The sequence below is a fragment of the Cetorhinus maximus genome, chromosome 15, assembly GCF_964194155.1.
Source record: "Cetorhinus maximus chromosome 15, sCetMax3.hap1.1, whole genome shotgun sequence".
NCBI lineage: Eukaryota > Metazoa > Chordata > Chondrichthyes > Lamniformes > Cetorhinidae > Cetorhinus > Cetorhinus maximus.
In genome coordinates, this window is record NC_135893.1 from 83,559,905 (window position 1) to 83,586,996 (window position 27,092).

The 27,092-nt window shown below is 42.1% G+C and overlaps 1 protein-coding gene across 2 annotated transcripts; it reads left to right on the forward strand.

The window, feature by feature from the left end:
• The first annotated feature begins 304 nt into the window (after nucleotides 1-304).
• tbc1d24 (TBC1 domain family, member 24) lies at nucleotides 305-27,092 on the forward strand. Of its 2 annotated transcripts, XM_078558768.1 has the most exons (8): nucleotides 334-393; nucleotides 925-1,123; nucleotides 7,872-8,924; nucleotides 19,810-19,968; nucleotides 20,121-20,184; nucleotides 20,576-20,671; nucleotides 21,821-22,085; nucleotides 22,705-27,092. In XM_078558768.1, exons 3-8 carry the CDS (start codon nucleotides 7,963-7,965, stop codon nucleotides 22,857-22,859), a joined length of 1,701 nt encoding a protein of 566 aa, XP_078414894.1. In that variant the 5' UTR covers nucleotides 334-393; nucleotides 925-1,123; nucleotides 7,872-7,962; the 3' UTR covers nucleotides 22,860-27,092. The 2 variants fall into 2 exon arrangements, with proteins under 2 accessions (XP_078414893.1, XP_078414894.1); XM_078558767.1 differs by lacking the exon at nucleotides 925-1,123 and having other exon boundaries at nucleotides 305-393.

Below are 27,092 nucleotides of genomic sequence, written 5' to 3' on the forward strand. Positions count from 1 at the left end.
TCCCTGCATTCCAGTTTCTCTCTCTCAGGTCTCAGGTCCGCCTTGGATTAAAATCATAATGATATCAACTGTGACAGCAACCAAATATTATTCCAACATCCTTTTAAAAATTGCTTAATAGCACAAATATAATGTGCATGTAGAAGTATCACATTCAGCCCCTTCCAATCTGCACAAAATAGTACACCACATAAAGCTGATGGCTACCCTAACATCTGATTCTGTTCGTTGCCATGGGAGCTATAATTAGAGTTTTGCGAATGTTAATTCAATAAAATGTGTGCTTTTTTTCAACTTGTACTGCAGTATATTCTCTGAGAAGTAATCAGGATATGTCAAATGTGTCTAAAAGCAGCTGCCAATCTTGCAGTGTAATCATATTTTCCTTGGAAGGTGAGTGTAATTAACCAACAATGTGCACAGGATTTGTATGCCTTCCTGATGTATTGCCAGGAATTAATCAGCCAGTGATATTGCTGAGTAACTTAATTGGACCTAGTTACTCTTAGCTGATCTACCATTTTATGCTTATATTGTGTACACACCTAGGTTCCCAGTGCAATTATTTATGTCTAACACCTTTATTTAATATTCAGTCTGAATTATCCAAAGAGAGTACAGTGTTAACTTTTGCGTGTTAAAAGTACTATATTGCATTATAATTGGTTTTATGAGCTAGATTAAGTCACATGCAAGGTTGTAGTACAACCAATTTACCCAAGGTCAGAACCTCCGTATGATGCAGTAAGGTGTTTGCACTATGACTCAACGAGCAAGTAATGCTGCATTGCAGTAACCTAGCTTTTTGTGGCTTGTTTAAAAAATAGCAGTCTATTGGAATTTGCCAGCAGAGATGAGTGTGGAAATGTGCAGTTGCGTTTTTAAACTGTGGATGTATTTTGATGCTGTGTTCTTGCTGTTTAGCACAATACAGGAATTGTGATGTACCCTTAAAAACGTGGTTTTCCAGTTAAGTGAAGTAATGTTTGGCAACAAGATTGCTGCTAGAGGGCTGTTTGGCCGTGATCCTAGGATTAAAAATATGAGGAAAGAAACAAGAGTGCTGGAAGCACTCAGCACATCTGTCAATGTCTGATGGAAACTGAAAAAGCTAACGTTTTAGGTGAGGAACTTTCGGAATTGAAAATTGAGATGAACATATTATGGTCGACAAAAAAAGGAGTGGAGATCACGCAGAAGAATATTGAGTGAAATTATCTAACATTGTCTCAGTTAAGGCAGTGTGGTTGAAAGGCAGACAGCAACGGCAGGCAATGATATGAGGAAGAGTCAGAATGGGAAGCAACTGCCAGTGGAGTACCATGGGGTGAATGTTGAGGTAGCTGCTTGTAATATTTATAAATAATTTTCAGGATGGAATATTGTCTACGGTGTTTGCAGCTGACACCATAGCTTCCATTTTCCTAGACCTCCCATTGCTTGGCTATTTACGTACCCCTTTGTTTCTTTAATATCTTAATGCTTATTACTTGACTGTGATGATCTGTTAGATCATTTCACTTATTCTTCTGACACCTCCTCATGTATCATCACCCATTTGTGTTAGCTGTGGCTCATTTGGTAGCACGCTACCCGCTGAATCACGAGATTCTGAGTTCAAGTCCCACTCCAGGGCCTGAGTTCAGTACTGAGGCAGCACTGCACTGTCAGGTATCATCTTTTGGATGCGATGTTAAACCGAGGCCCCATCTGCCTGTTTGGGTGGATATAAAAGATCCCATCGTATGATTTCGAAGAAGAGCAGGTAAATTATCTCTATTTATCCCTCAGTCAACATCACAAAAAACAGATTATCTGATCATTATCATGTTGCTGTTTGTTGGAGTTTGCTGAGCACAAATTAACTGCCGTGTTTCCTACAATGCAACAATGATTACACTTCAAAAATACCTCATTGGCTGTTAAGGGCTTTGAGACATCTGGTGGTCATGCAAGATGCAAGTCTGTCTGTCTTTTATTGCTGTCAGCCTTTCAGCCTAAATACAGTCTTTACTAACCAATGTTCTGGATTATCTACACATTGCCTTTATCAACAGAGTAAGTGGGGGAGCCCTTAAATGTTTTTCAATAAATCTCTCAATCTGGAGTTCCTTTCCTCCTACACACTTCTAAGAATTTGAACTCATCATTCAGAAGTGAATAGGCAGTTTATTTGCCAATTTAATTAACTGGTTTCGCCCTTCAATCAAAGTCGAACAACGATTGAGAATAGTAGAACTATTTAGAGCTTTAGAGGAGTGAACCATGGTTGTTTATTCTACAGGTCAATGTCCTGAGAGACTGAAATTATCAGGTTGTTAAAGGTTTTGCAGTTTTTCCAGATCACAAATTCATTGTTATGCCTGGAGGAACTTGTGTCCCCTCAAAAATTTGCAATAAATTTTTATGCAAGAAATCTGAATTTTTTTTGTTTTGTGCTGTTTGTTGGGACTGATAGGATGCACCAAGACATGGACTGCATGTTCACATTACAGCTTGGGCCTAAGGTTCCCAAAGCTTTCCACCGCTGAGGTTTTCCTTGCTTCATGTCTGGGTTTGTTGTGGACTAATTGATAGAGACTGATTGTTATGATTAGTCAACAGCTCCATTATTATTGTATCATGCGATTACCAGGATGGTGGTAGGTAAATTGGATGGGCCTTGATCTTGTTTTGTCTAAAAATTCCTGTGTTCCCGAGGTAGCAGTGAGTTCTCCATGTTGTTGAGATGACGAGGAAAGGCATGTTACGTTCTGTACCAGAATAAAAATTGGAGAGTGAGTAAACTGGACTGCTTCCACTTGTAACTCTGATAAAGGTCTGGGACAGGTTGTTTGCCTTTTCCTCTCTTATTAGGACAGAGAAGCAGTTGAACTGCTCATACTAACAGAAATGATTGTTACATCATCCTGTTTCTTTGCAGCTATCATCTTCCCACAATTTTAACTTGCATTTTGTGTACTTAATATTTGGATAGATCCGCCTAATTTTTTTGGTCGTTAAGACCATTACTTTCATTTTTGCCTAAAATTGTGTTTCACTTGTCTCAGGAAGTAACGGTGCTGAGATTCTACCTAGCATCTGTTTTAGTTACAGGCTTTACTGTTTTGCATCTAAAATTACTTGGCAGCAAAAGGTTAAGGAAATCCAGCACTAAATAACAATTGTCAAACTAGACTGTAGAATTTCCTCATTCTTATGCTGGCCAGAAGCTGTCGGAGAATGTTTGATTGACTAAAATAGTTGTGGAATAATTAAAGCATTAAGTGCAGCCCCGTATTTTTAAAAAGCAGCCACTTGACGGTTAAATGTTTTCACTAAACAGTATTATCTTGATCTGACAGTTCAAACTGATGAGTGCTTTGTCATGGCTTTTTTTAGAAGCTGAGCTCACTGTTCACTATACTCAGTTCTGCTGAAGGGTCATGAGGACTCGAAACGTCGACTCTTTTCTTCTCCGCCGATGCTGCCAGACCTGCTGAGTTCTTCCAGGTAATTCTGTTTAGGTCATTGATTCTAGCACCATCATCCACCAACAGCACACTGTGGGTGCCGTGTGTACTATCATGAAGATAAAATGCAGCCAGCAAACAACTGTTGACATTATGACTGAATTAATTTTAATCTTTAAAATGCTGTTAACTTCCAAATTTCAACATTCAGATAAAAGAATTGCTTCCCCCACAATGCCAGTGTTTTAATGGACCATACATTTGGTATCCTTTAGGAAGAGGGAAGCCCTGCTCAAGATATTTAAAATTATGAATTTGTTGGACAAGGCTAGATGTGGAGTGAATATTCCCACATGTGGAACGAATATTCCCACATGTGAAAGAAGCTAAAAATAGGGACCATAAATACAAGATAGTAACTAATAAATCCAATAGGAAAATGAGAAATTTCTTCACTCAAGTGGTTAGAATGTGAACCCCTCTGCCACAGGAAGGGTTGAGAGAAATAATTTAGATGCTTTCAAAAAGATACCAAACAAGTACATGAGGGAAAAGGGGCTAGAAAGATTGTTGAAAAGCTGAGGTGAGGTAGATGAATTGGGTGGAGAGGCATATGGAGTATCAAGACTAGCACAGACTGGTTGGGCCGAATGGCCTGTTTCTATGCTGTATATTCTAACTCTATGTAAAGTCATCAAGGCTTTGTCAGTAGCACCTCCCAAGTCTGCAACCTCCACCATACAGAAGGACATGGGTAGCAGGTGCACAGGAAGACTATTACCTCCTTGTTTCACATCTCCCTGACTTGTATGTAACTTTGCTGTTCCTTGATCATCGCTTGGTCAAAATCCTGCGACTCACTCCTGAACAGCACTGTAGGAGTACCTTCACCACATGGACTGCAGCGACTCAAGAAGTCCCACCACCACCTTCTCAGGGCAATTAGGGAGGGGCAATAATTGCTGGCCTTGCTAGCAACACCCACAGCCAAAATTTTTTCACAAGGTGATTTGCATTGTATTTTGCTATTGTGCCTTTTGTTCTGCAGACAACTCAGATTGTTGATAATCCCAGGTTCAATATACATTCCATTGTATAACATTTCAAAGTACAACTTTGTTAGCATTCTTTCTTTATGTCTCAGTAGGGTTGACCGACCACAGCTTTTTGTGGGAGAGATAATGCATGTCCTATTGAATTGGGTCAAAATCCATCCAGCTCAGAGCTGCAGAATACCTGTTGTGGTATATGATGTGCCAAATGTACAACATGTACTCATCAAACTCCCATTGGAACCTTCCAGACACCATAAACTCTACTAAAGTTCAAGTTCTTCTGTTTGCTTTTCTAATTTTTATTTTGCACATTTATTCTGTTCTTTTCTCAACTTGCCTTTATTAAAATCAAACTTAATTTCTTCCATTGTCATTGAGACTGTAGGAATGCCGAATTTTAAATGGTCCTGTAAGTAGATGATCAAGATTAGCATACATGGTTTACTATCTCACTCACCCTCAACCTATTTTATGGGCCCTTTTGTTAAGCATCTTAGATGTTCCATCACTAAGATTTTTTTTTATAAATGTGGGGGAAGACAGCACAAGAGATAGAAGAAAAGAGGATATTGTGTAGGAGGAAAGGAACTCCAGATTGAGAGATTTATTAGAAAAACATTTAAGGGCTCCCCCACTTACTCTGTTGATAAAGGCAATGTGTAGCTAATCCAGAACATTGGTTAGTAAAGACTGTATTTAGAAAAGGTAGCAAGGCTGAAAGGCTGACAGCAATAAAAGACAGACAGACTTGCATCTTGCATGAGCACCAGATGTCTCAAAGCCCTTTACAGCCAATGAGGTATTTTTGAAGTGTAATCATTGTTGCATTGTAGGAAACACAGCAGCTAATTTGTGCTCAGCAAACTCCAACAAACAGCAACATGATAATGATCAGATAATGTTTTTTGTGATGTTGACTGAGGGACAAACATTGGCTCGGACACCAGGGAATAACTTACCTGCTCTTCTTCGAAATCATACGATGGGATCTTTTATATCCACCCGAACAGGCAGATGGGGCCTCGGTTTAACATCTCATCCAAAAGATGATACCTGACAGTGCAGTGCTGCCTCAGCACTGAACTCAGGCCCTGGAGTGGGACTTGAACTCAGAACCTTGTGATTCAGAGGATAGCGTGCTACCAAATGAGCCACAGCTAACACAAATGGGTGATGATACATGAGGAGGTGTCAGAAGAATAAGTGAAATGATCTAACAGATCATTACAGTCAAGCAATAGACAGGGGCATTAAGGTATTAAAGAAACAAAGGGGTACGTAAATAGCCAAGCAATGGGAGGTCTAGGAAAATGAAAGCTATGGTGTCAGCTGCAGCCACCTTAGACAATATCAAAAGGCTGGAGGAGGTTAGATGGGATGTCTGAGATCATGATAGGATTTAAACATAATTTAAAATTTGAGTTTGAGGCCTGGGCAAGCACAGTGGTGATGCGCAAGCAGGGTTTGGTGGGGTGTAAAATGCAGAGTTTTGGATGAGTTGAAATTTACAGAGTGTACAGCTTAGGACTTGTGAACATAACTGTAGAACTGGCAAGGGACGAGAGTGGTCTTGGACGTCCAATCCCTCTACACCTCCATCTCCCACCAGGATGGTCTGAGGGCTCTCCGCTTCTTCCTTGAACAGAGGCCCGAACAATCCCCATCCACCACCACCACTCCTCCGTCTGGCTGAACTTGTTTTCTCACTGAACAATTTCTCCTTAAACTCGTCTCACTTCCTCCAAATAAAAGGTGTGGCTGTGGGTACCCGCATGGGCCCCAGTTATGCCTGTCTCTTTATGGGGTATGTGGAACATTCCTTGTTCCAGTCCTACTCAGGCCCCCTCCCACAACTCTTTTTCCAGTACATCGATGACTGTTTTGGTGCTGCTTCATGTTCTTGAACCATATTCTTGTTTCAAAGTAACCATGTTCATGTCTGGACCTGGAAAAATTGATTAATTTTGTTTCCAATTTCCACCCCTCCATCACTTTCACATGGTCCATCACTGGACCTTGAAGTTTAAGCTCTCTGAATCTACAGAAGTAAAGGTGCAAAAGAGATGGCTTCAAGTGATTGTTTTTAAACGTATTGCAAACTGAATTAGCTTTGCTACTTGGAGATGTGCTATCACCATCTTTGGCGGTGTGACCTAGAGGATAATGCACTTAATGTTTAACACCAGTTTGTTTATACTGCATTGAAGGTAATTGTCTGAAATAAAGATCTCTGGATAATGACAGTTGTTCCAGCCTTTGTGATCTGTACACACTGTGTGTTGACTCGTAAACACTCAGGATGATGTAACCTCACCGACACTCATAACTTGGAACATAACTCTCTGAAGCAGCAACCCCATTGCTTCCCTTTATTTTGACAATCCTTAAATCCACGCAAACATTTTGGTTAAAATGGAGCACAGTTGGAATCCTGCCAAACATTTATCTGATTTATGCTGGGCAATAAGCAGCTTTCTAAATGCAGTATATTGATCTGTTGACTGATCAAATTGTTGCCAATAATTCAAAGCATTAGAGTCTTCAGGCAAAAACAAATTTTTAAGGGGAAAATAGTGTTTGTACCATAAATTTACCTGCACCTTCGTTCTGTTGTCATTCATACTTCTGGGGAAAGTGTTTTTCTATATTTCAATATCATCAGCATGCCTGCTGTGTAAATGGGATCTTACATCGCCTTGTTCCAAAGTAACCAGTTTTACTTGGGCAAACATGGCAGCCAATTTGAGACTGGCAAAGTCCCACCAACAGTAAATGGATGTGTAATCTGTTAATTACTGTGTTGAAAGATGGAATGCTGACCAAGACAACAGGAGAAGTTCCTACTCTTTGCAATATTGCCATGGGATGTTTTATATCCACCTGAGTGGGAATCTGGACCCTCATTACTATCTCACCCTGATGATGTGAACGACGTAAATGCAAGTTCTTTTGTTTTCCTTGGGGACTGTGTGTTTCAGGGACCTTGCCTTTAAAAGTACATGAATAGTTCAGGGAGAGGGAAGAAATATTATGACTCTAGAGCACCAGTCATTTTCAAATGTAGAGCAATTAAAAATAGGAAAGAATGAAGTTTATTTGTTACATGTACAGATTCCTGTTGCTCAGGTTAATGTCCTGCATGCCACTTGCCTTCTCCAACTGCCCACGTCTAATGCCCATGCCTAATCCTTAATCCTTTAGATTTCTTCTTGAACTGGGAATGCTGATCCTTCCTATTTGAGTATTCAAGCCATATTCTGGTAGTTAGTGATTAGTCCTCTGTTCAACCTTATGTACATCCTTCTGGATGCTTAAAGCTATAATGGGTGTAAAATGCTAATTTTTGATGTCTTTTGTCCAACAGTGAAAACATGGTTGCACCTTGAAGATCAAATTACGACCTCCCTCACCACAACTCTCAAGAACTGAAACAGAAGAATCAGTGTACACCAGCTATGTCTGACATGCAATGTGGACAGTTCGTGGACTGGGACAAGATGACTGACCTGGAGAAGGTTAGTCCTGTGGTTCCATCTTACATAGATGCCAACTTGCTAAAACAGTACGCCAGACAAGGTTACTGGGCAAAGAGCCACTCTTTAAGAGGCAAAATTTATGAACAAATCATCAAAGCAGTCTCCTGCAGAACTGTGACTCCTGATGCTGAGGTGTACAAGGATATTGTTGGAAAAATCACTGGGAAAAGGAACGCCTCCACGTTACCGCTGCCAGAATTTGTGGATGGCAGTGCTGTACCGAACTATTGTCTGAACGCAGATGGAATTGTTGGAGTTAGGAAGATTGTGTTGTGTATTTCCAATCAGTTTCCAGACATCTCTTTCTGTCCTGTGTTGCCGGCCATTGTCGCACTGCTCATGCACTACAGCACAGACGAGGCAGACTGCTTTGAGAAGGTATGCCGGCTCTTGGCCTGCAACGACCGTACAAAACATTTCATAGACCAAACCTTCCTGGCCTACGAGTCCTCCTGCATGACCTTTGGAGACCTAGCCAACAAATACTGCCAAGGCGCTCACAAACTGATAGTGAGCGCTTCTGAGGATGTGCTTGAGGTTTACTCTGATTGGCTGCGGTGGATGTTTGGAGACCTGCCATTTAACTACGCAGCCCGCGTGTTGGACATTTACTTTGTTGAAGGATTTAAAGTACTGTACAGAGTAGCACTGGCTCTCCTTAAGTTCTTCCGAAAAATCAGAACTAGACAGTCCGAAAAATCTGCCAACATTCGAACTGACATCCAGAGCTTCATCCAAGGCATTGCTGAATACATCCCCGTTGAGAAGCTTTTGGACAAAGCGTTTTCCATCCGCCTGTTCTCCAGGAAGGAGATCCGCTTGCTCCGAGATGCCAATGAAAAAGCACTGAAGCAAAAAGGCATCACTGTAAATCAAAAGAGGTATTTGCTCTGCTCCGTTCAGCACTAAAACATTTTCAGCCTGGAATCTTTGAGAATAAAACAAGCTTTCTGATGTTTAGCTCTTTGCTTAAATGTTTTCTCCCCATCACCTTTTAAATAAAATGTTCTATTATTTGATTTTAAGGGGGGCTGGAAGGGAATTCTATTCTTTATTCATAGCCATTTAGTAAAGATTGACAGATTATTCAAAAATATAATCTTAGAGGTTTTTCATGAAGCTGCAATGCTGTGCAAAGTTCCTCTCCAGAGGAACTGATGAAACCACACCATCAAGGGTGTACAATGACATGGGCTTTCATTTCATGCCTCATTCCGTTTGTTCAATTCTGTTTTCTGCATCACGTTCCCTAGGTTGCATCCAGTAACTGCTTTGTCCCAGGTGTAAATAGGGTAAAGCAGCTTCCTGTGGAGCAAGATAGGCCCTGACACTGAGTTGCCTTCCCTGTGCTTTTCTGATGATATGACCAACAGGCAGCATCTAAATAAGAAATAGGTGGAGCCAAGGAAAGATTCTTAGGGGATACCAGAGCTAATGGTACAGGAGCAGGAATGCAAGTCATTGCAAGTGATACTCTGGCTATGATTAGATATATAAGAATGAGACTGTCTGCCCTTCTGACCCCCTCTCTCCGGGCCTTGCTCTCTCCCTCTCCCTCTGGGTCTGCGCCTCACTCTCCCCAACTTGCTCTGCACCTCGTTGTTCCACTTACTCGCTCTGCGCCTCGCTCCTCCTGTGTGTGTGTCTCTCTGTCTCTGTGCCTCGCATTTCCCCTCCTTTTTAGGACCTTGCTCTTTTCCCCCCCGCCCCCCTGTGTCTTGCTTGCCCCGTCGCTCCCTGGCGCCCTGCTGGCCCCCCCCCCCCCCCCCCAGTGCCTCGCTGGCCCCCTCGCTTGCCCCCTGGCACCTCGTTGGCCTCCTCGCTCGCGCCCCCCCCCCCCCAAGCCTCACCAGCCCCACTGCCCCACCGGCACCTCGCTCACCCTGGAGCCTCAGTCGTCCCTTGGCTCCTCGCTCGCCACCCTCGAGGTCTCCGTGCTTGCCCCCCAGAGCCTCGCTTGTCCTGTCACCCCCCCCCCCCCCCCCCCCCCCACCCACCCAAGTGCTTCTCTTGCCCCGCCGTCCACCCAATGGCGACTGTCTAGTTTAAAAGAATCCCAAGTGATGTATGCTGTATAAAACTCCCCTATGTTCTGTTCCAAACTCGGAGGAACACCCTGTGCTTTGTCAGGGTGACATTTATCTCACTAATGTTCGAACAGTGACTATGCCAAAATGCAAGCGATTTTAAGCTGTGCATCTCTGAATGCTAGGAGATGACTTGAATCTGTCCAGAACCTCAACACATGGTGTTGCTTTCAGCCAGCAAAGTGGTGACTTTATCATCACCAGTCTGGACTAGTTTCATAGCAGATTTTTGGTGGTGGAAAGACAATGTGCTGAGACTTTCACCTTGCTCACTGTGTGTTTTAGCACAGACCGATACGAGATAATGTCTGTCACATAAATTGCTTTGCTTGATGAGCCTTTAAATTTAGCGTCAGCAACTTTGGGTAAGTGAACTGTCACATGTGTGCAGGGGTGTGTATGTGCGTGTTTGTTTGTACACAAATCATACGCAGGCATTTTTTTCTCTCCATGTACGTTGGCTCTGTGCACAGTTAATCAAATGCTGCAATTTAAAGGAGTTTCAGGCACTTGGTGCTGTTGTTAATTGCAATTTGGATTATCAACTAAATAGTTTAAAGCAAATTATGTTCTGACATTTTATTCCTCAAAATAGTATTCAGAGTGTATTTTCCAACTGGTAATAATAGGTCATCTGTCTTTCATTTGAACTATATTCCATTAGCTGGAAATTAGAATAAATGAACTATAGAGATTCCGTCTGCTCTCTTAGATGCACGTAAAAGATCCCATGGTGCTATTTTGATGAACAAGAGGGGATTTCTCCTTGGTGGTGTGGCTAATATTTATTCCTGAAACAATATCACTTTTTTAAAAAAAAAAGTTCTGGTCATTATTGCATTGATGTTTATGGGAGTTTGCTGTGCACAAATTGGCTGCTGTGTTTCCTACATTACAACAAGTGACTACACTCCAAAAATTACTTAATTGGCTGTAAAGCACTTCGGGATGTCCTGAGATTGTGAAAGATGCTGCAGAAATGCAAATCTTTTTTAAAGAACAAGTGACTGAACATTTAACAAAAACAAATGTAATGTGGGACAATGGGAAAAGTGTAGGTCGCAGAGTTGATTAGATCAAGGTTCGTCTATTGGCTGGAAGTGTTCACAACCTCAGTTTTTACATTTACTTAATTCACGTCCCTTTGAATATATTAATTGCGCTGCCCTAATGCAGGCTTACCCAGTGCTCCTAAACGTGATACCTGCCCATGATGTGCTCTTGAGTTCAAACGTTGGTTTCAGTGCTTTGCTCTATCATATGTGGGCAGATAGTAGCAGAGCAGGTGAGAGCCACTGAATCAACGTATTATCCTGTTCACCACATAGTGGCTTACCCTTCTTGTGGTCTGCAGCATGCTTAAAATCCCCCTCCATTTCTGATTCCTGCGACTCTGCTGGCTGAGATACGACCTTAGGGAGAGAGTAAAAGAGAGAGGGTTGGTAAATACACAATCTGGACCTCCAAAACTGCCTTTATCTTTGTCTGTTTGATGGGGTTGAAGCCTGCTTGTGCAGTGACCTAATTGGGGGAGGTGTTGGGAGATATCCTATTCTACCATTTTGAGAGCCAGCAAATTTCTTTTGCCACATGGCAAGATCACCTTGCTGCAATATTTTCCTTCTTCATTCTTTCCCAGTGTGGTTTGGATCCCTTTATTTCTTTCAGAATTTCCTTTGTTAATTTTGGAAAGGAACTGACAACAGTTCACAAGAACATTCCTTTTCTTCTAAGTAGCCTGTTAAACACATGCTGTTCTTTGGCAGGCTAGTTAAAGAATGCAGGCCAGAGTGGGGGTGTAATTGCGAACTTGCCTCAGGTTCATGCTGCATTTTTTTTTCCAAAAGGGACTTGTGGAGGAGGTCCTGCTTTGTGAAGCTGACCTTGGATTCTTTGTAATAATGCACTTCATTGAGTTTTTAACTGATGGTAAAACTGAAGATACACTGTAGCAATAGACTTGCATAATATAAAAATTGAAAGACCTTAGGGTTGTTAAACAGCATTTTTCCCAAACTATCATCCTCTGAAAGCCACAGTGGGATTGTGATGTTTTTCACATCGTCTTGGATCATGATACGAAGCAGAAATTGCTCAAAGTGTAAAAGCAAAATAAAATGATTGAGCAACACCAAAATTAAATATAATTTCCTTTTAAGTATAACTAAATATTGGCTTTTGCTGAGAGTTGTCTGAATAGTTCCATGGGAATCCCTGTCGTGCACAGAGCCAGGGTAGGTGCTGCTTAATTGATTATGATTGATTTAATCGAAAAGAAGTATTCTGCGGATACTGGAAATCTGAAATAAAAACAGAAAATGCTGGAAATAATCAGCAGGTCAGGCTGCATCTGTGGGGAAACAGTTAATGTTTCAAATCAATGACTTTTCATCAGAGTTGGGAACATGGCCTCCTCTACATCGGGGAGACCAAATGCAGATTGGGTGGTTGCTTTGCGGAACACCTCCCTAGTCCGCAAGCATGACCACCCTGAGTTTCCGGCAGCCTGTCATTTTAATTCCCCACCTTGCTCTCACATTGACATCTCTGTCCTTTGCCTGCTTCCCTGTTCCAAGAAAACATAACATAAGTTTGAAGAGCAGCACCTCATGTTTCAATTAGGCACTTATAGCCTTCTGGACTCAACATTGAGTTGAACAATTTTGGGCTGTAAACTCTGTCCCAGTGTTTTGTTTCCTTTGCATGTTTCAGTTTTTCTCCATTTTTTTTGCTTTTAAGACAGTAGCACACCTGCTCCAGGCACATGTTTTGTTTCTTTGTTTCTTTCCCTGCTCCATCACCATTCCCTTTGGCACTGTAAGACTAATTCTTCTGTTATTCGATCTCCCCTGTCTTCCTCCCTATCGCAAACCTTCCTTTGTCCTTGCCTCACCCACTCTGCCCATAACCTATTACATCTCTAACTTTTCCCCATTCTGATGAAAGGTCATCGGTTTGAAACGTTAGCTCCATTTCTTTCTCCACAGATGCTGCCTGACTTAAGTATTTACAGCATTTTCTGCTTTTATTTTGTGATTTTTTGTTTCTTAGCATGTAGCCAGCATTCTTGTGTTTTATCAGTAGAAGCTTGCTCTTTTTCTCTGGGATGTGGGAATTGCACTGATTACTTTCTCTTTTTTGTTCCTTCATCATTATGTCTGTGTTCTTTATGACATCCAAATTTGTTCCTGTTAAACTACGTCCTCAATGTCCGATTTGCAGACAAAGGTAGGCTATAGAAAGAAATTTCTTCACAAAATTTGGGTGGGTTGAAGCACACTTCTGCATTGAGAGGGCAGTTCTATATGCCCCCTTCTGACCTTCCCCACACATAAACACACATCCACTTGTTTCTTGGCAAAGCTTTGCAAAGTAAGTGTTAATGCTTTATTGCAGCAAGAATCCAAATGCATTGCCTAGTGTGGTACTGAGCAATATGGACTGAGAAGTTCCATGTTCAAAAGTTGGCTGGCTAACTTGATCAGCATGGTTGGTAATTAGTTGAGGAGGGGGTCTACAGTTGGCCTCGGTGCTCCTGAGGTAGAAAAAAATGCAAGTTGTTCATAGTCCCCACTTCGGATCCCTATTGACACTTACTGGAAAGTGCACTCATTCACATTGGTCTTTGATGATCAGTGCAAAATTAGTGATACCCTACATATTCCTGTGAAAAGATGTGGGTATGAGGGTTAAATTGGAATGGTAATGCAATGTGGTGCAAGCAGCTAGTCATTTCTAAGTTCCTAGCTGATCTATGTTGTTCTTCTATATTGCAAGTGTGCAAAATCGCCAGTTCCATCACCTGTCACAGGATCACTGCTTCCAAGCTCTTTTTACATTACCAGTGCATCTGAGACAATTCATCATTCTCTCTATAGCATTAACTGGCAGTGTTCTGAACATGACTTTTCCCAGTTCTCACACCTGAAAAAAAATTATGTAAGTGTGACCATTGTATAAGTTCATTCAACCATCTCTTCCTTCTATCCTCCCCACCTAATGCCATGAAAGCCAACATATACCTTATGTCTTGTTAAGATGCCATGGCTTTCAACGTAGTGTGTCTGAACAGTGCATAAGATCATTATGCAGAGAGCACTTCAAGCTGCTGTATTTTCGCAATTGCCCTAGGTACCAGCCATAGACCAGTGGGACCATGTAGATCCAGCCTTGACAAAGGCATTAAGTAAAGCAGTGCCTTGTACATTTTTCTAGTAGCTCCTCATTTGCATCAACAACTCTTGGCTACCTACTGATCTTGAGTCGGCAAAAAGGGAAAAGATATGGTTGAACAAAGCTCAACTGCTTCAGCAAGGGAATTTTTATCAGTGGCACGACCACAGAGTATTGCAAATGTGCAGAGATTTTTGAGGGGGTAAAGGTGGAAAAAAAATGCAGACACAAAGTAAAAATCAAAACTTAAGAGAGTGCGAGTGATAGTATACATTGGGAAAGAGTAATAATAGGCAAGTACTATGTAGGATACATTGTAGAAGGGTAATAATAGCTAGTACTGTTGATATGAGGGGGCTGCGTTGTGCCAAGTGTAGTACTAGGTCAATGTTGTTGACAGGGTAACATGTTGCACAGGAGAGTAATAATAGACAAGTATTATTTGCGGTCTTTTATTTCTCCTCTTCCATTTGCCGAGAGCTGAAAGAGCACATGTGTCAGCCACTGCTGTAAAGGTCCCTTCTAGAGGCAGCATAGCAGTATAGCACTGAGGTAAGAATGTCAAAATGGCATTAAATTTTAAACTCGTTGCAGTGAAACAGGGCATATAATTTAAGTAGGATGTAGGGAATCAGTTTATGTATTTGACCCAGTACAGTTGCAGGTCATTTGGCTTGATGTAATTGATGGCAGAGGCTGTTTTTTCTTAATTAAACATTAAAACCATGTTTATACTCTTCTAGTTATCTTTGTAAAATGTGGAGTTTGAACAAATGGCCTGTTCTGTCAGCTTTTTAAAAAAATACAGTTTAATTGCTCTTCCAATAGTTGTACATTCGAGAAATCAACACAGGAGTGGTATTCCAAACAAAGTTATTATTAAAGGGACCTAACCCTTAAAGGCATAGTTCTTCATTTTTTTTTGTACAGGTACATAAAATCTGCAACAGTTTGGATTTTCAACAGAATTTTCGATTGGGTGTTCCAACTTCTGTGCCTGTACATTGGTGCTGTGGCTTGTTTTTTGGGTTTGTCTTGTCGACTCATAGATGTTTACCACACAGAAGGAGGCCATTTGGCCCATCGTGTCCTTGCCGGTCAACAAAGATCAGACAACACTAATACCATTTTCCAGCGCTTGGCCCATAACCCCAGAGGCTATGGCAAGTGAATATCTAAATACTTCTTAAATGCTGTGAGAGTTTCTGACCCAACCCACCCTTTCAGGCAGTGAGTTCCAGACTCCCACCACTCTGGGTGAAAACATTTCTCCTCAACTCCCCTCTTAGACTTCTATCTCTTACCTTAACTCTATGCCCCTTGGTTATTGATCCCTCTACTAATGGGAAAAAGTACCTTCCTATCCACCCTATCTATGCTCCACATAATCTTATACACCTCTATCAGGTCCCCTCTAAACCTTCGCTGCTCCAAGGAAAACAACCCCAGCCTATCCAATCTTTCCTCATAGCTCAGACCCTCTAGCCCAGGCAGCATCCTGGTAAATCTCCTCTGCACCCTCTTCAGTGCAATCACATCCTTCCTATAATGTGGTGACCAGAACTGCACACAATACTCCTGTTGTGGCCTAACCAGCATTTTATACAGTTCCAGCATAACCTCCCTGCTCTTGTATTCTATGCCTCGGCTAATAAAGGCAAGTATCCCATATGCCATCTTAACCACCTTATCTACCTGCCCTGCTACCCTCAGGGATCTGTGGATATGCACACCAAGGTCCCTCTGATCCTCAGTGCTTTCCAGGGTCCTACCGTACATAGTGTAATCCTTCATATTGTTAGCCTTCATAGTGTTAGCCTTCTCCAAGTGCATTACCTCATACTTCACCGGGTTGAATTCTATTTGCCACTGCTCTGCCCACCTGACCAGTCCTGCAGTTTACAGCTATCCTCCTCACTATTTACCACCCTACCAATTTTCATGTCATCCGCGAACTTCTTGATCATACCCCCTACGTTTAAGTCCAAATAATTTGTGTACACCACAAACAGCAGGGGCCCCAGCACCAAGCCCTGCAGAACCCCACTGGAAACAGACTTCCAGTCACCGAAACATCTCTCTGCCATCACCCTCTGCTTCCTGCCTCTCAGCCAATTTTGGATCCAATGTGCCACTTTTCCTTGGGTCCCACGGGCTCTTACTTTCTTGACCAGTTTGCCATGAGGGACCTTATCAAAAGCCTTGCTAAAGTCCATGTAGATCACATCAAATGCATTACCCTCATCAACACTCAAGGTTACACTGCTCAAAAAATGCAATCAAATTCGTCAAACTTGAACTCCTTAATAAATCCATGCTGACTATCCCTGATTAATCCGTGTCTCTCCAAGTGCAGATATATTCTGTCCCTCAGAATTCTTTCTAGTAACTTTCCCACCACCAAGGTTAGACTGGCCTGTAATTTCCTGGTCTATCCCTTCCTCCCTTTTTTAATAATGGGACAACATTAGCAGTCCTCTGGCACCTCACCTGTGGCCAGAGAGGATTTGAAAATTACTGCTGGGGCTCGTTATATCTCTTCCCTTGCCTTCCTCAACACCCTGGGATATATCTCATCCGGGCCTGCAGATTTATACCTGCTAGTACTTCCTCTCTCTCTGTTAATTTCCTCCAATATTTCACCGTTCTCCACACTGATGTCTATATCTGTGTTGTCCTTTTCCATTGTGAAGACTGACGCAAAGTATTCATCAAGGACTGTATCCACATCTTCCAGATCCACACACACATTACCTCTAGGGTCCCTAATTGGCCCTACTCTTTCCCTAGTTATTCTCTTGCTCTTTACATATTTAAAAAACCTCTTTGGGTTTTCCTTTATTCTACCCACCAATGCTTTCTCACCCACTCTCTTAACTTTCCTAATTTCCTTTTTAAGCTTCCCCTGCACTTTTTATACTCCTGTAGGGACTCTGCCGTTTTGAGCCCTCGGTTTCTGCCTTAAGCATCTCTTTTCTTCTTAATCCTAACCTTTATGTCCCTTGACATCCAGGGTTCTCCAGACTTAGTCCCTCCCTTTGTGTTTATAGGAACATATTTGCCCTGTACTCTCGCTATTTCCTCCTTGAATGCCTCCCATTGCTCTGACAGTTTTATCTGCAAATAGCTGCTCCCAGTCCACTTGAGCCAAATCATATCTCATCTTAGTAAAATTAGCCTTTCCCCAGTTTAGAACTTTTATTCCTGGCCCAATCTTATCTTTTTCCATAACTATCCTAAATCTAACTGAGTTATGTTCACCATCTCCAAAATGCTCCTTTCCTAATACGTCTTCCACCTGCCCGGGTTCATTTCCGAATATTAGGTCCAGAACTGCCTTGTTGGGCTTTCTTCATACTGGCTAAAAAAAGTTCTCCTGGATGCAACTTAAGAATTTTGTTTCCTCCCTACCTTGTACACTAAAACTAGCCCAGTTAATATTTAGGTAGTTAAAATCTCCTACTATTACTGTCTTATTATTCTTACATTTCTCTCAAATTTGATTACATATCTGATCCTCTATCTCTCCCTAACTGTTTGGGGGCCTATAGTACACAACCAACAGTGTGTTTGCCCCTTTAGTGTTTTTTTACTTCTATCCATGTGGCCTCATTTGATGATCTTTCCCCAAGATATCATCCCTCCTCACTGCTATAATTGATTCCTTGATCAATATTGTGACTCCCCCTCCTCTTCTATCCCCCTCTCTACCTTGTCTGAATACCCTATAACCAAGCTGCCAATCCTGCTCTTTTAGCCAAATCTCGGTCATAGCTATGATATCATACTCCCATGTGCCTATCTGACCCTCAACTCATCTATCTTATTCCTCGGGCTCCTTGCATTAAAATATATTCCATTTAGCCTTGCTAAACTCACTTGTTTCTTATCTAGACTCTGTTTCCTCTGCCTTCCAGACTCACTCACTAACGTTTTAACTTCTAATTCCATCTCAGCTTCTCTCCCCTCTGAACTACTTTTCAGGAACCCACCCCCCCTGCCAATTTAGTTTAAATCCCCCTCAACGGCATTAGCAAACCTCCCCGTGAGGATGTTGGTTCCGTTCCTGTTCAGATGTAACCTGTCCAATTTGTACTGGTTGCCACCTCCCCGAGAAAAGGTCCCAATGCCCCAGGAATCTAAAGCCCTCTCTCCTGTACCATCTCTTCCGACACGCATTCATCTGTTCTATCCCTCTGCTCCTATATTCACTACTACATGGCACTGGAAGTAATCCGGTTAGATTACTACCTTTGAAGTCCTGCTTTTCAATTTCCTACCTAACTCCCTAAAGTCTGCTTGCAGGACCTCATTTCTGTTTCTTCCTATGTCATTGGTCCCAACATGGACCACGACCTCTGGCTGTTCACCCTCCCCCTTCAGAATGCCCTGCAGCCATTCCGTGGCATCCTTGACCCTGGCACCCGGGAGACAACATAGCATCCTGGAGTCACACCTATGGCTGCAGAAGCACCTGTTTACTCCCCTCACTAACAAATCCCCTACCATAATGCCCTTCCACACTTCTCCGCCTCTTCCACCACCCCCCCCCCACCCCAACACACACACAGTGGCATGGCCTTGGCTCTGGTTGGCCTCCACAGAGAAACCGTCACTTCACCATTTTCCAAGGCCGAAAAACCAGTTTGCGAGTGAGATGCACTCGGGGGATTCCCTCACTACCTGCCTGAACCCCTTCTTCTGCCTGGTGGTCACCCATTCCTTCTCTGCTTGTGCTTCCTTAAGCTGTGGGGTGACCATGTCCTGAAATGTGCTATCCATGAACCTCTCAGCCTCATGAATGCACCGTAGTGCACCCCCCAGCTGCCGCTCAAGCTCCAAAACCCGGAGCTCGAGTTGCTCCAGTCAGAGGCACCTCCTGCACACATGGTCATCCAAACCATCAGGAGCGTCTAGGATTTCCCACATAGCGCAAGACGTGCAAATCACGGAACTGAGATCCCCAGACATATCTTAACTAAATAGAATATGGACCCTTACTTTTATTTTACCCATACTCCTACTTTAGTCTCGCTGTTTTAACCTCTCTCTCCCGAAGTCTTGTTGTTTTAACCTCGATCTCCCGAAGTCTTGCTGTTTTAACCCCTCTCTCCCCCGAAGTCAAACTGTAGTCCCTGCAGCTCTCCCCGCCCTTTTCAAACTGAAGTCTCTGCCGCTCCCCCCGCCCTTTTCAAACTGAAGTCTCTGCCGCTCCCCCCGCCCTTTTCAAACTAAAGTCTCTGCCGCTCTCCCCACCCTTTTCAAACTAAAGTCTCTGCCGCTCTCCCCACCCTTTTCAAACTGAAGTCCCCGCCGCTCTCCCCGCCCTTTTCAAACACTGAGTGCCATGTGACCTTAACCGTTTTACTCATTTAAAATGTAATTATGATTCTGGTGACCCCGGACTGTTCCCCATTTTCTTTTAATATCATAACTGAAAGACAGTGTAAGTTCTGATCCACTCTTTAATTTGTATTTTCCTGACCTTTCTGTGGATTTCTTGCAGACACAATGTTCATCTAGCAGTCAATGTGGAAAACTTCAAATCTAATATTGTCAGCGCAAAGGAGATGAGAGAGATTTGGTCCTGGATCCCAGAACGATTTGCCCTTTGCCAACCACTGTTGATTTTCACTACTATGGACCACGGTTATAGCCTGAACAGGTAAAATATAAGAAGGAAACATTCCGCAGGTCAGGCAGCATCTGTGGAGAGAAACAAAGTTAATCTTTCAAGTCAATGACCTTTCATCAGGACTGAAAACTGGTTTAAACACAGCCGTGTCCAAGGATTTAAATGTGTTACTTTTGTTTCAGATTTTATGCTCACTGTGAGGGCTACGAACCAACTATCATTCTCATCAAAACGACAGAGGCTGAGGTAGGTTGCGCATTTACACAATTGGAAAACACTTTTGGGGTTGTAATTGGATGCACAATTGTTTCATTTTTGAATTGCAGAAAGCAATAGCTACATTGGGGGTGGCAGAGAAATACAAACAGGAGAAAGGAAAAGTTTGCACAGCAGGGGAGAACTATTTTAGGGACAAGTTTTTAATTGTTGTAACTTTGCTCCAGGTGTTTGACTATTTACAGTTGCCATGAGCGATCTTCTATACAATGACAGTGGACATGAGAGTCTTAATGAGGCAAACCCAAGAAGAACCTGTAAGAGCCTATTCAAGACCAATATTGGCAGGGATGGCCACGTCCGAAAGCAGGTCATGAAACTTGTACTGCCTGAAACTGTCACCATGTCCTTATTTCAACAGGTTTGTGGCGCGTACCTTTCAACGGATTGGAGAGAACGAAGGCGAGGAGGAAGCAAGCTGAGTTATTTTGGCACAGGGGAATGTTTTGTGTTTAAGGTACTGTTGATGGATTCTTTTGACTAATATTGCATTGTCTCTGACTGTTTTACTACTGAAAGGCCAGAAATTTATGCTGACCTACCTTTGGCACATTAATGGCACAGTGACAAACAGCAAGTGTTCATTGAAGGAGAACTGTAGAGAAATTGGTTTTATAATGTAGTCTGTGTACCCGTGCTCTGGAAATGACCTGTTTCTAAAGAACAGACTGTTTCCCTGGCGGTATTTCCTCTCTCTAATTACTCAGCTGCTGAATGCTAGTTATTATTGGTGGGCTTATCTAATTTTTGCAATTGCTTTTTGGTCAAAATACTGTACAGTTTTTCTGATATTCATAACCACGGGCTAGCCCAGCATCTGAGAGTGAGAAGTGTTTTCTCCCCAGATGGTGCCATCACTCAAATTATAGCAGCTGCTGTTAAATTTCAGGTTGTCACCTTTAAAGTTCTGGCCTAATCTAGTGATTGGTGTTAGACTTTGGCAATGCTTTTCTACAGGTGATCCACTGGCATGTGTTTTACATGTCCTCTACTCTGCTGTAGAAAATGGAATTGAGATTTGACCAAAAACATCTTTCATTGATTAAGTTGCTTTCTACAAAAGAATAGTTTTGGAAGGCGAAGGGCAGGAAGTAGTGATAACATAAAAGACAACATGTTGCTGTAACCTAAATTAGTATGGCATTGCAATACCTGTTGTGATTATATCCAAGAGCATTACACAAGGGAATGTTTTTGTAATTTCTGCACATGGCAATAGTGCCTACAATTCAAAATAATTCATTGGCTGTGAAGCGCTAATTGAGATGCTGAGGACTTGTAAAGCTAACTACAGTTTGTTCTTTAATTAGAATGCCAAAATTCAACTCTCAATCAAATTTTGTGCACAGCAAATTAGCACAGTTAGTCTTTTCCTACTCAAGTATTAAAGTCATTAGAGAACTGGAGAAAAAATTATTTAAACTTGTTCTTGAAACTTCACCACAACTGTGAGTTTATTTTGCCAGTCTTTGAAGCTTTGCTCAAGTAACATGGCATGCTTGTGCCTTAGCCCTTTCCAAATATCCCATAGCCATGGCTAAATGCTGTTTAGGAGATTGCACCTCGTATCTGAATTGTAAGCTGTTTTGATTTTTGTTATTTGTAGCTCCAGCCTGAAATGGAACGATATGAATGGATTATCATTAAACATCCAGAGAGGGAAGCTTCTAAAAGTCTTCTCGACACTTGCTCAGAGTCACCTCAGCAGGCTGGTACCATGGATACAGAGTCCCCGCAGGAGCAGAACTTGCTTAATTCATCGGAAGAACCCTCAGACAGATTATCACCCTTCCTTGCCACACGTCACTTCAACTTGACTTCAAAAGCTACTTCGATGTTCATGGCTGGAAGTGCAGAATCCATTATAGTTGGTGAGTAAAATCATGTATATATCTATTATATCTAAGGTATATAATATATGTGTGTATATATTGGCAGGATACTGCGGATAACTCCCCTGCTCCATTTTTGAAGTAGTGGCATGGGAACCTTTATGTCCACTTGAGAGAGCAGACGGAGCCTTGGTTTAATGTATCATCCAAAAAATGGCACCTCCAATAGTGCAGCACTCCCTCAGTACTGCACTGGAGCGCTAGCCTTGATTTTTGTGCTCAAGCCCTTGGGGTGGTACTTGAACCCACAGCCTTCTGACTCTGAGGTGAGAATGGTATCAACTGAACCACGGTTGACACCAGTTGAGAGATGAGGAAATGAGAATAAAGTCAGTGACCTCGCACTTGATGTGACCCCCAAAGGATATTTTTATGCAAAGGATTGTCAGCAACTGGAATGTCCTGTTGGAGGTGGTAATTCTTACCAAGTGCATGAAATGACACCATTTCCTCCTCTTTAGAACTCCACCTGCCCCCCACCCCCCATACCAAAAAACGCTCTCCTCTTTACATTGGTAAAGCAAGATGCCTGTTAGGTTTGACTTTGTAAACTAATAAGTAAAGCAGAACTATGGTGTTGCTTTTACCTTTCCACCAGGTGGAGGCAGCTGCCCAGCATTGTACATCGATGGGAACCTGAACCACGGCACGACAGGACGCTCCAGCACCTTTGACAATCTTCCTTTGTGCTCAGAAACTTTCCAGATTAGTGTACTGGAAGTATGGAGCTTCCAGGACATCATGCCTAATTGAAGATGTTGTTCTGTCTCGAGGTGCCTCTTCAATTACCATTCCCTTTTGGTCAGGTTTGATGTCTGCTCAGTGAACAGGATTCCTGCGAAGGTGGGACTCCTTGTTTCTGTTAGTACAGTATTATTTTTACCTTTGACCACCAGGGAGTAGGAAAATTAAATGACCCTTGGAGAGGAAGCAGCAACCAGATCTGCTATTATTATATCATGTTTATGTTTTTGACTTAAGTTCTATTAATCGTGAACTTAGCTGTAGCAAATGTTTCAGCCATTTGGATCCAACACTGACCCCTTCAGACAGGATGCTATATTGTGCTATGAAATAGCTCTGTATTTCAATTTTCACTGAGATAGTCTGTGTTTCTAATACATTTTTTTTATAAAAATGCTTGAATACACTTATCATGTTACAATGGAAAATTAGGTTCCCTTGTGACTCTACATACCATCAGATTATAACACCTAGCTTTGGCACTAATGATCCCAACGTCTGTTGCAGTGAAGTCTGCATTGTAGTGAAGACAAAACTTAGTTCATATAGTTGGAATAATGCTGCTGTTTGGAGGGAGCTGACTGACCAAAAAAAGGAGATTCATTTATGTCAGAAGAAGAGTTTGTGTTAATCTCATTGGCTTAGCACTGTGTACAGACTGTTGCACAGCTCCCAGATACTGTTTTATTTCAAATATTTCAGTATTGCTTTGTGTTGCTCTTTTCAAGCAAAATGAAATTGGCAGCTCTGACATCTCATCTTTCTCTTAAAGCCTCCCTTTTTCATTCAGGCATAGACTGTCTGAGGAGGCCAGCAGTTTGACAGATCTTTGCATGCTTCAAACTGAACTTGTTCTCTCACATCACCAGTTACGCCCTCAGTCAGCTTGGTCAACTTCCAAATTCCGGGTGGATGTAGAGATTCCATTTCAAGGAACCAGGCATCAATCTGGTTAATTTTAGCTGTTGGGTTGGCTGGGATCAGCTAATTTATCAGTGGCTAGGGAAGAAAGCTGATATCTCTGGCCTGTGTGGCCGAGCTACTGACTCAGGGACCCTGGCATTGTATATCTTTAACATAATTTTTTAAAATGCTAAATGTAGTGGAATTGCAGAGTGTGCACAACAATCAAGGATTTTTTTTTTTGCAGTATTCTAGAAGTATTTTTTTTTTAAGTATCAAATATAGTCTTCAGTGTTAATACTAATCTCTCGGGAGCAGCTGCTTGTTTGTTTACATGCAGTAGGCACAGCGTATCCTTGCATCCTATGCCTTCATATCTCGGCCATGAAAGGTCCATGTTAGTTTGGAAACTTGCTGCACCCAGGCCAGGTGGAACAAAGTGTAAGCTGCACCTTCAAGTACGTATAAATCTTTTATTGCTCTTGGGATACTAAATGTTCTCGGCACACAGATATACTTTCAGCTAACTTCTTGAAGGAGACTGAGAGTTTTACTGATTCTTAAAAGACATCAGTTCAGGATGAAGTTTACATTTATAAATTGTTTTTTCTCTTTGCAGTTTAAGAATTCCATTACCCTCCCCCAGCCCTGCCAGTTCTAGAAAATGAATCAAGATGTCACCCTATAACACATTAGCAGTTAGAAACCACTGGCCATGAATTTACTATTTAAGGACATTGTGCTTGTGGGAAATTATCTTGTCCACTAAGAGTCAGTCTGTTCACAATAAACTGACTCCAGTAAAACATTAGTTAGAGGAATGTTCTCCATACATATTCACAGGTGTGAACTAATATTGATAGTGTGATTTCAGGGCCGTGTGTTTCCGTCTCTTATTGGCGAGTGATTTGCTTCGCGGGGCTCGTCGTCAGATTACAGGCCATGCAAAACTGATCTGTGGAGCTCACTTGGTCACTCGGAGCTCTCTGGACAAAATATTGGATATCCAGCTCCAGTGAGCATCTTCAAACTTGCCCCTTCAGAACCGTATTCATAGAAATAGTCAAGATTGAACAAAAATAATGATGCAATAACTAAACCTGTACTGACTGATACAGTCAAATGGCTGAAAATGTCAAAAAGCAATGAAAGTGATAAATGATTGAGGCTTCATTATGGACCGACTCACGCTTCAATATGTGAAGTAACTTAAGTCTGATCCAGTGGAGAGAACAGCGGCTTGCTGTGGTCATTGGGCAGGGAATGTACAGACCTCTACACAACCATTGGTTTGTTGAGGCTTTGGGCCAGCACTGCAGAAACTGTGGTTTCTATTCACAGTGCTAAGCCAGTGGTCTCCAGACTAATGTCCTCCCATCACCAGTTTTTTTTGGGTTATCTGAAGTTAATGGAGTATTGGGTTCATATTTCAGAGCTTAAATTTTACCTTGTAGATTGCAAATGAATTGGTGGTGTTTTTGTTTTGCTCAGGGTTTTACATTGAACAGTGAAATAATTGCAGAGTCTCAAGTTGAGCTCCTGAATCTTCAGAGCTCTAGCATAGTGCAATTGATGCCTACCTTAGGAAAGGGTTTATTTTGTTTTGTGTAAGTGTGCAATATTTTTAAGGTCAGTGAACCATATCTTTAGAAACTTGATGTAAGGAAGCTGAAACCATGTGTTAGTGTGGGATGTTTGCTAAGTATTTGTGTCCAAGCCACTCGGCTGCCAGAAGAATGCCGGAAGTGGGAGCACAGCATGTGTCTGGGGTAAATGGGGACAACAGTTAGTTCACTTTTGCTATCAAGCCATTGTAAGTATCTATTTGTTACTGTGATGTGCAATGCAACTTTGTGTTTGTGGGTCATTCTGATTTAGCACTATTGTGAAAGTGGTCTCTAAGGTTGAAGAAAGTGCATTGTATTGTGCACATGCTGCATGTAATGCTAGATTCATATTGTTTTAATTATGTGAAACTGTGTAATTTGTGAAAAGCCAGTTACCAAAAGTTTAGTTTTGTATTGAGGTGCTGAAACTTTTAGCAGTCAGCAGTGCTGTCACGTTATCGAAGGACTATTGACTCATGCCACATGGAACATGTGCTATTGATGCTATGGAATATTAACATACAGCTGTGGCACTCACCTTTTCCTGGGGCTCCCGATCTGCAATGTCCTAAGCTCCGTCCACACTGTAACAGCGTCAAGCTGGTTCAGCTGTTGGCAGAGTATGGCAATAACATCACAGCGTCAACTGTTGTTGGACGCACCATGCTGAAGCTTACTATATGCCAATGCAAGGAACCCAGGTGTGGAGCAGTGGGTAGGGGCGTCTTCATTAATGGAGCCCCCTTATACAGCAGGTGCAATAGCACATGCTGGTCACTTCTGGGTGGCCCACACTCCAAGCGCAAGTAAAACTGGCTTGATCAGCGATGGCATAACCTGCTGTCCCAGCCAACTACAGAAACCAAAAGGCCTAGCTAGAAATGGATTATATCTGTGTTTATTTTGAAAGAATGTGATTAACCATGTATTTCTTCTACATGTACTTATTGTATCACTTTAAGATGAAATCTGTGAATGCCCCATATATATTTCAAACCAGGTCTGTGTTTTTGTTTCTTGTAATTTGTTTGTTGACTTGTGTTCTGATTCCTAAGTGTAAGAGCTATGTACAGTGATAGAGTAAAGTTACTTCCTGGTGCATTGTGGTATGCAAAACACTATAATGTCGCAATTGGGCTTTATTCAGATGCTATTGCAGCTGGGCTGGAAGCAATCTTGTGGCAAGGTGACCTGCAGCAACCTTCAAAATGTCATTGAGAAGCTGATTTACAAGCTGAAATGAAATGCATATCCGGTGTCCTGTTTACATGTGTCATTATGTGGGTGGATGGAGTGCCTCTTCAGTTTATCAGATTCTGAAAATCTTGACTGCGTGCACTCATTTAGCAGTGGCCAGCAAGCATTGGGAGACACCATGTTTCCAGGTGACAGTGTGAGCAGGAGGGCATTGAAGAGTTTGCCAGAGCTTAGTGAAGGCAGCTTGGGCCACAGCACTGCCAGGTCAAGGCAGTTTCAAACTGATCTTCAGGAAATTTGTCAAATGTCAAATTTATGCATTGTCACCACCACTAGCTGTGTATCACTACCACTACCACTAGCTGTGCTCTGCTGAGGAAACCCATCAATGTACCTGACCAGTTAGTGTCATGGGCCCTAGTAAAAATGGCTTGTGTATAGAATAGGTTACATACTTAAAAGAGCAAACCTGTTGTACAACATTGCTGAAGTTGACTGCAATAAAGTGCGCACAATTTTAAATGTGGCTACAACA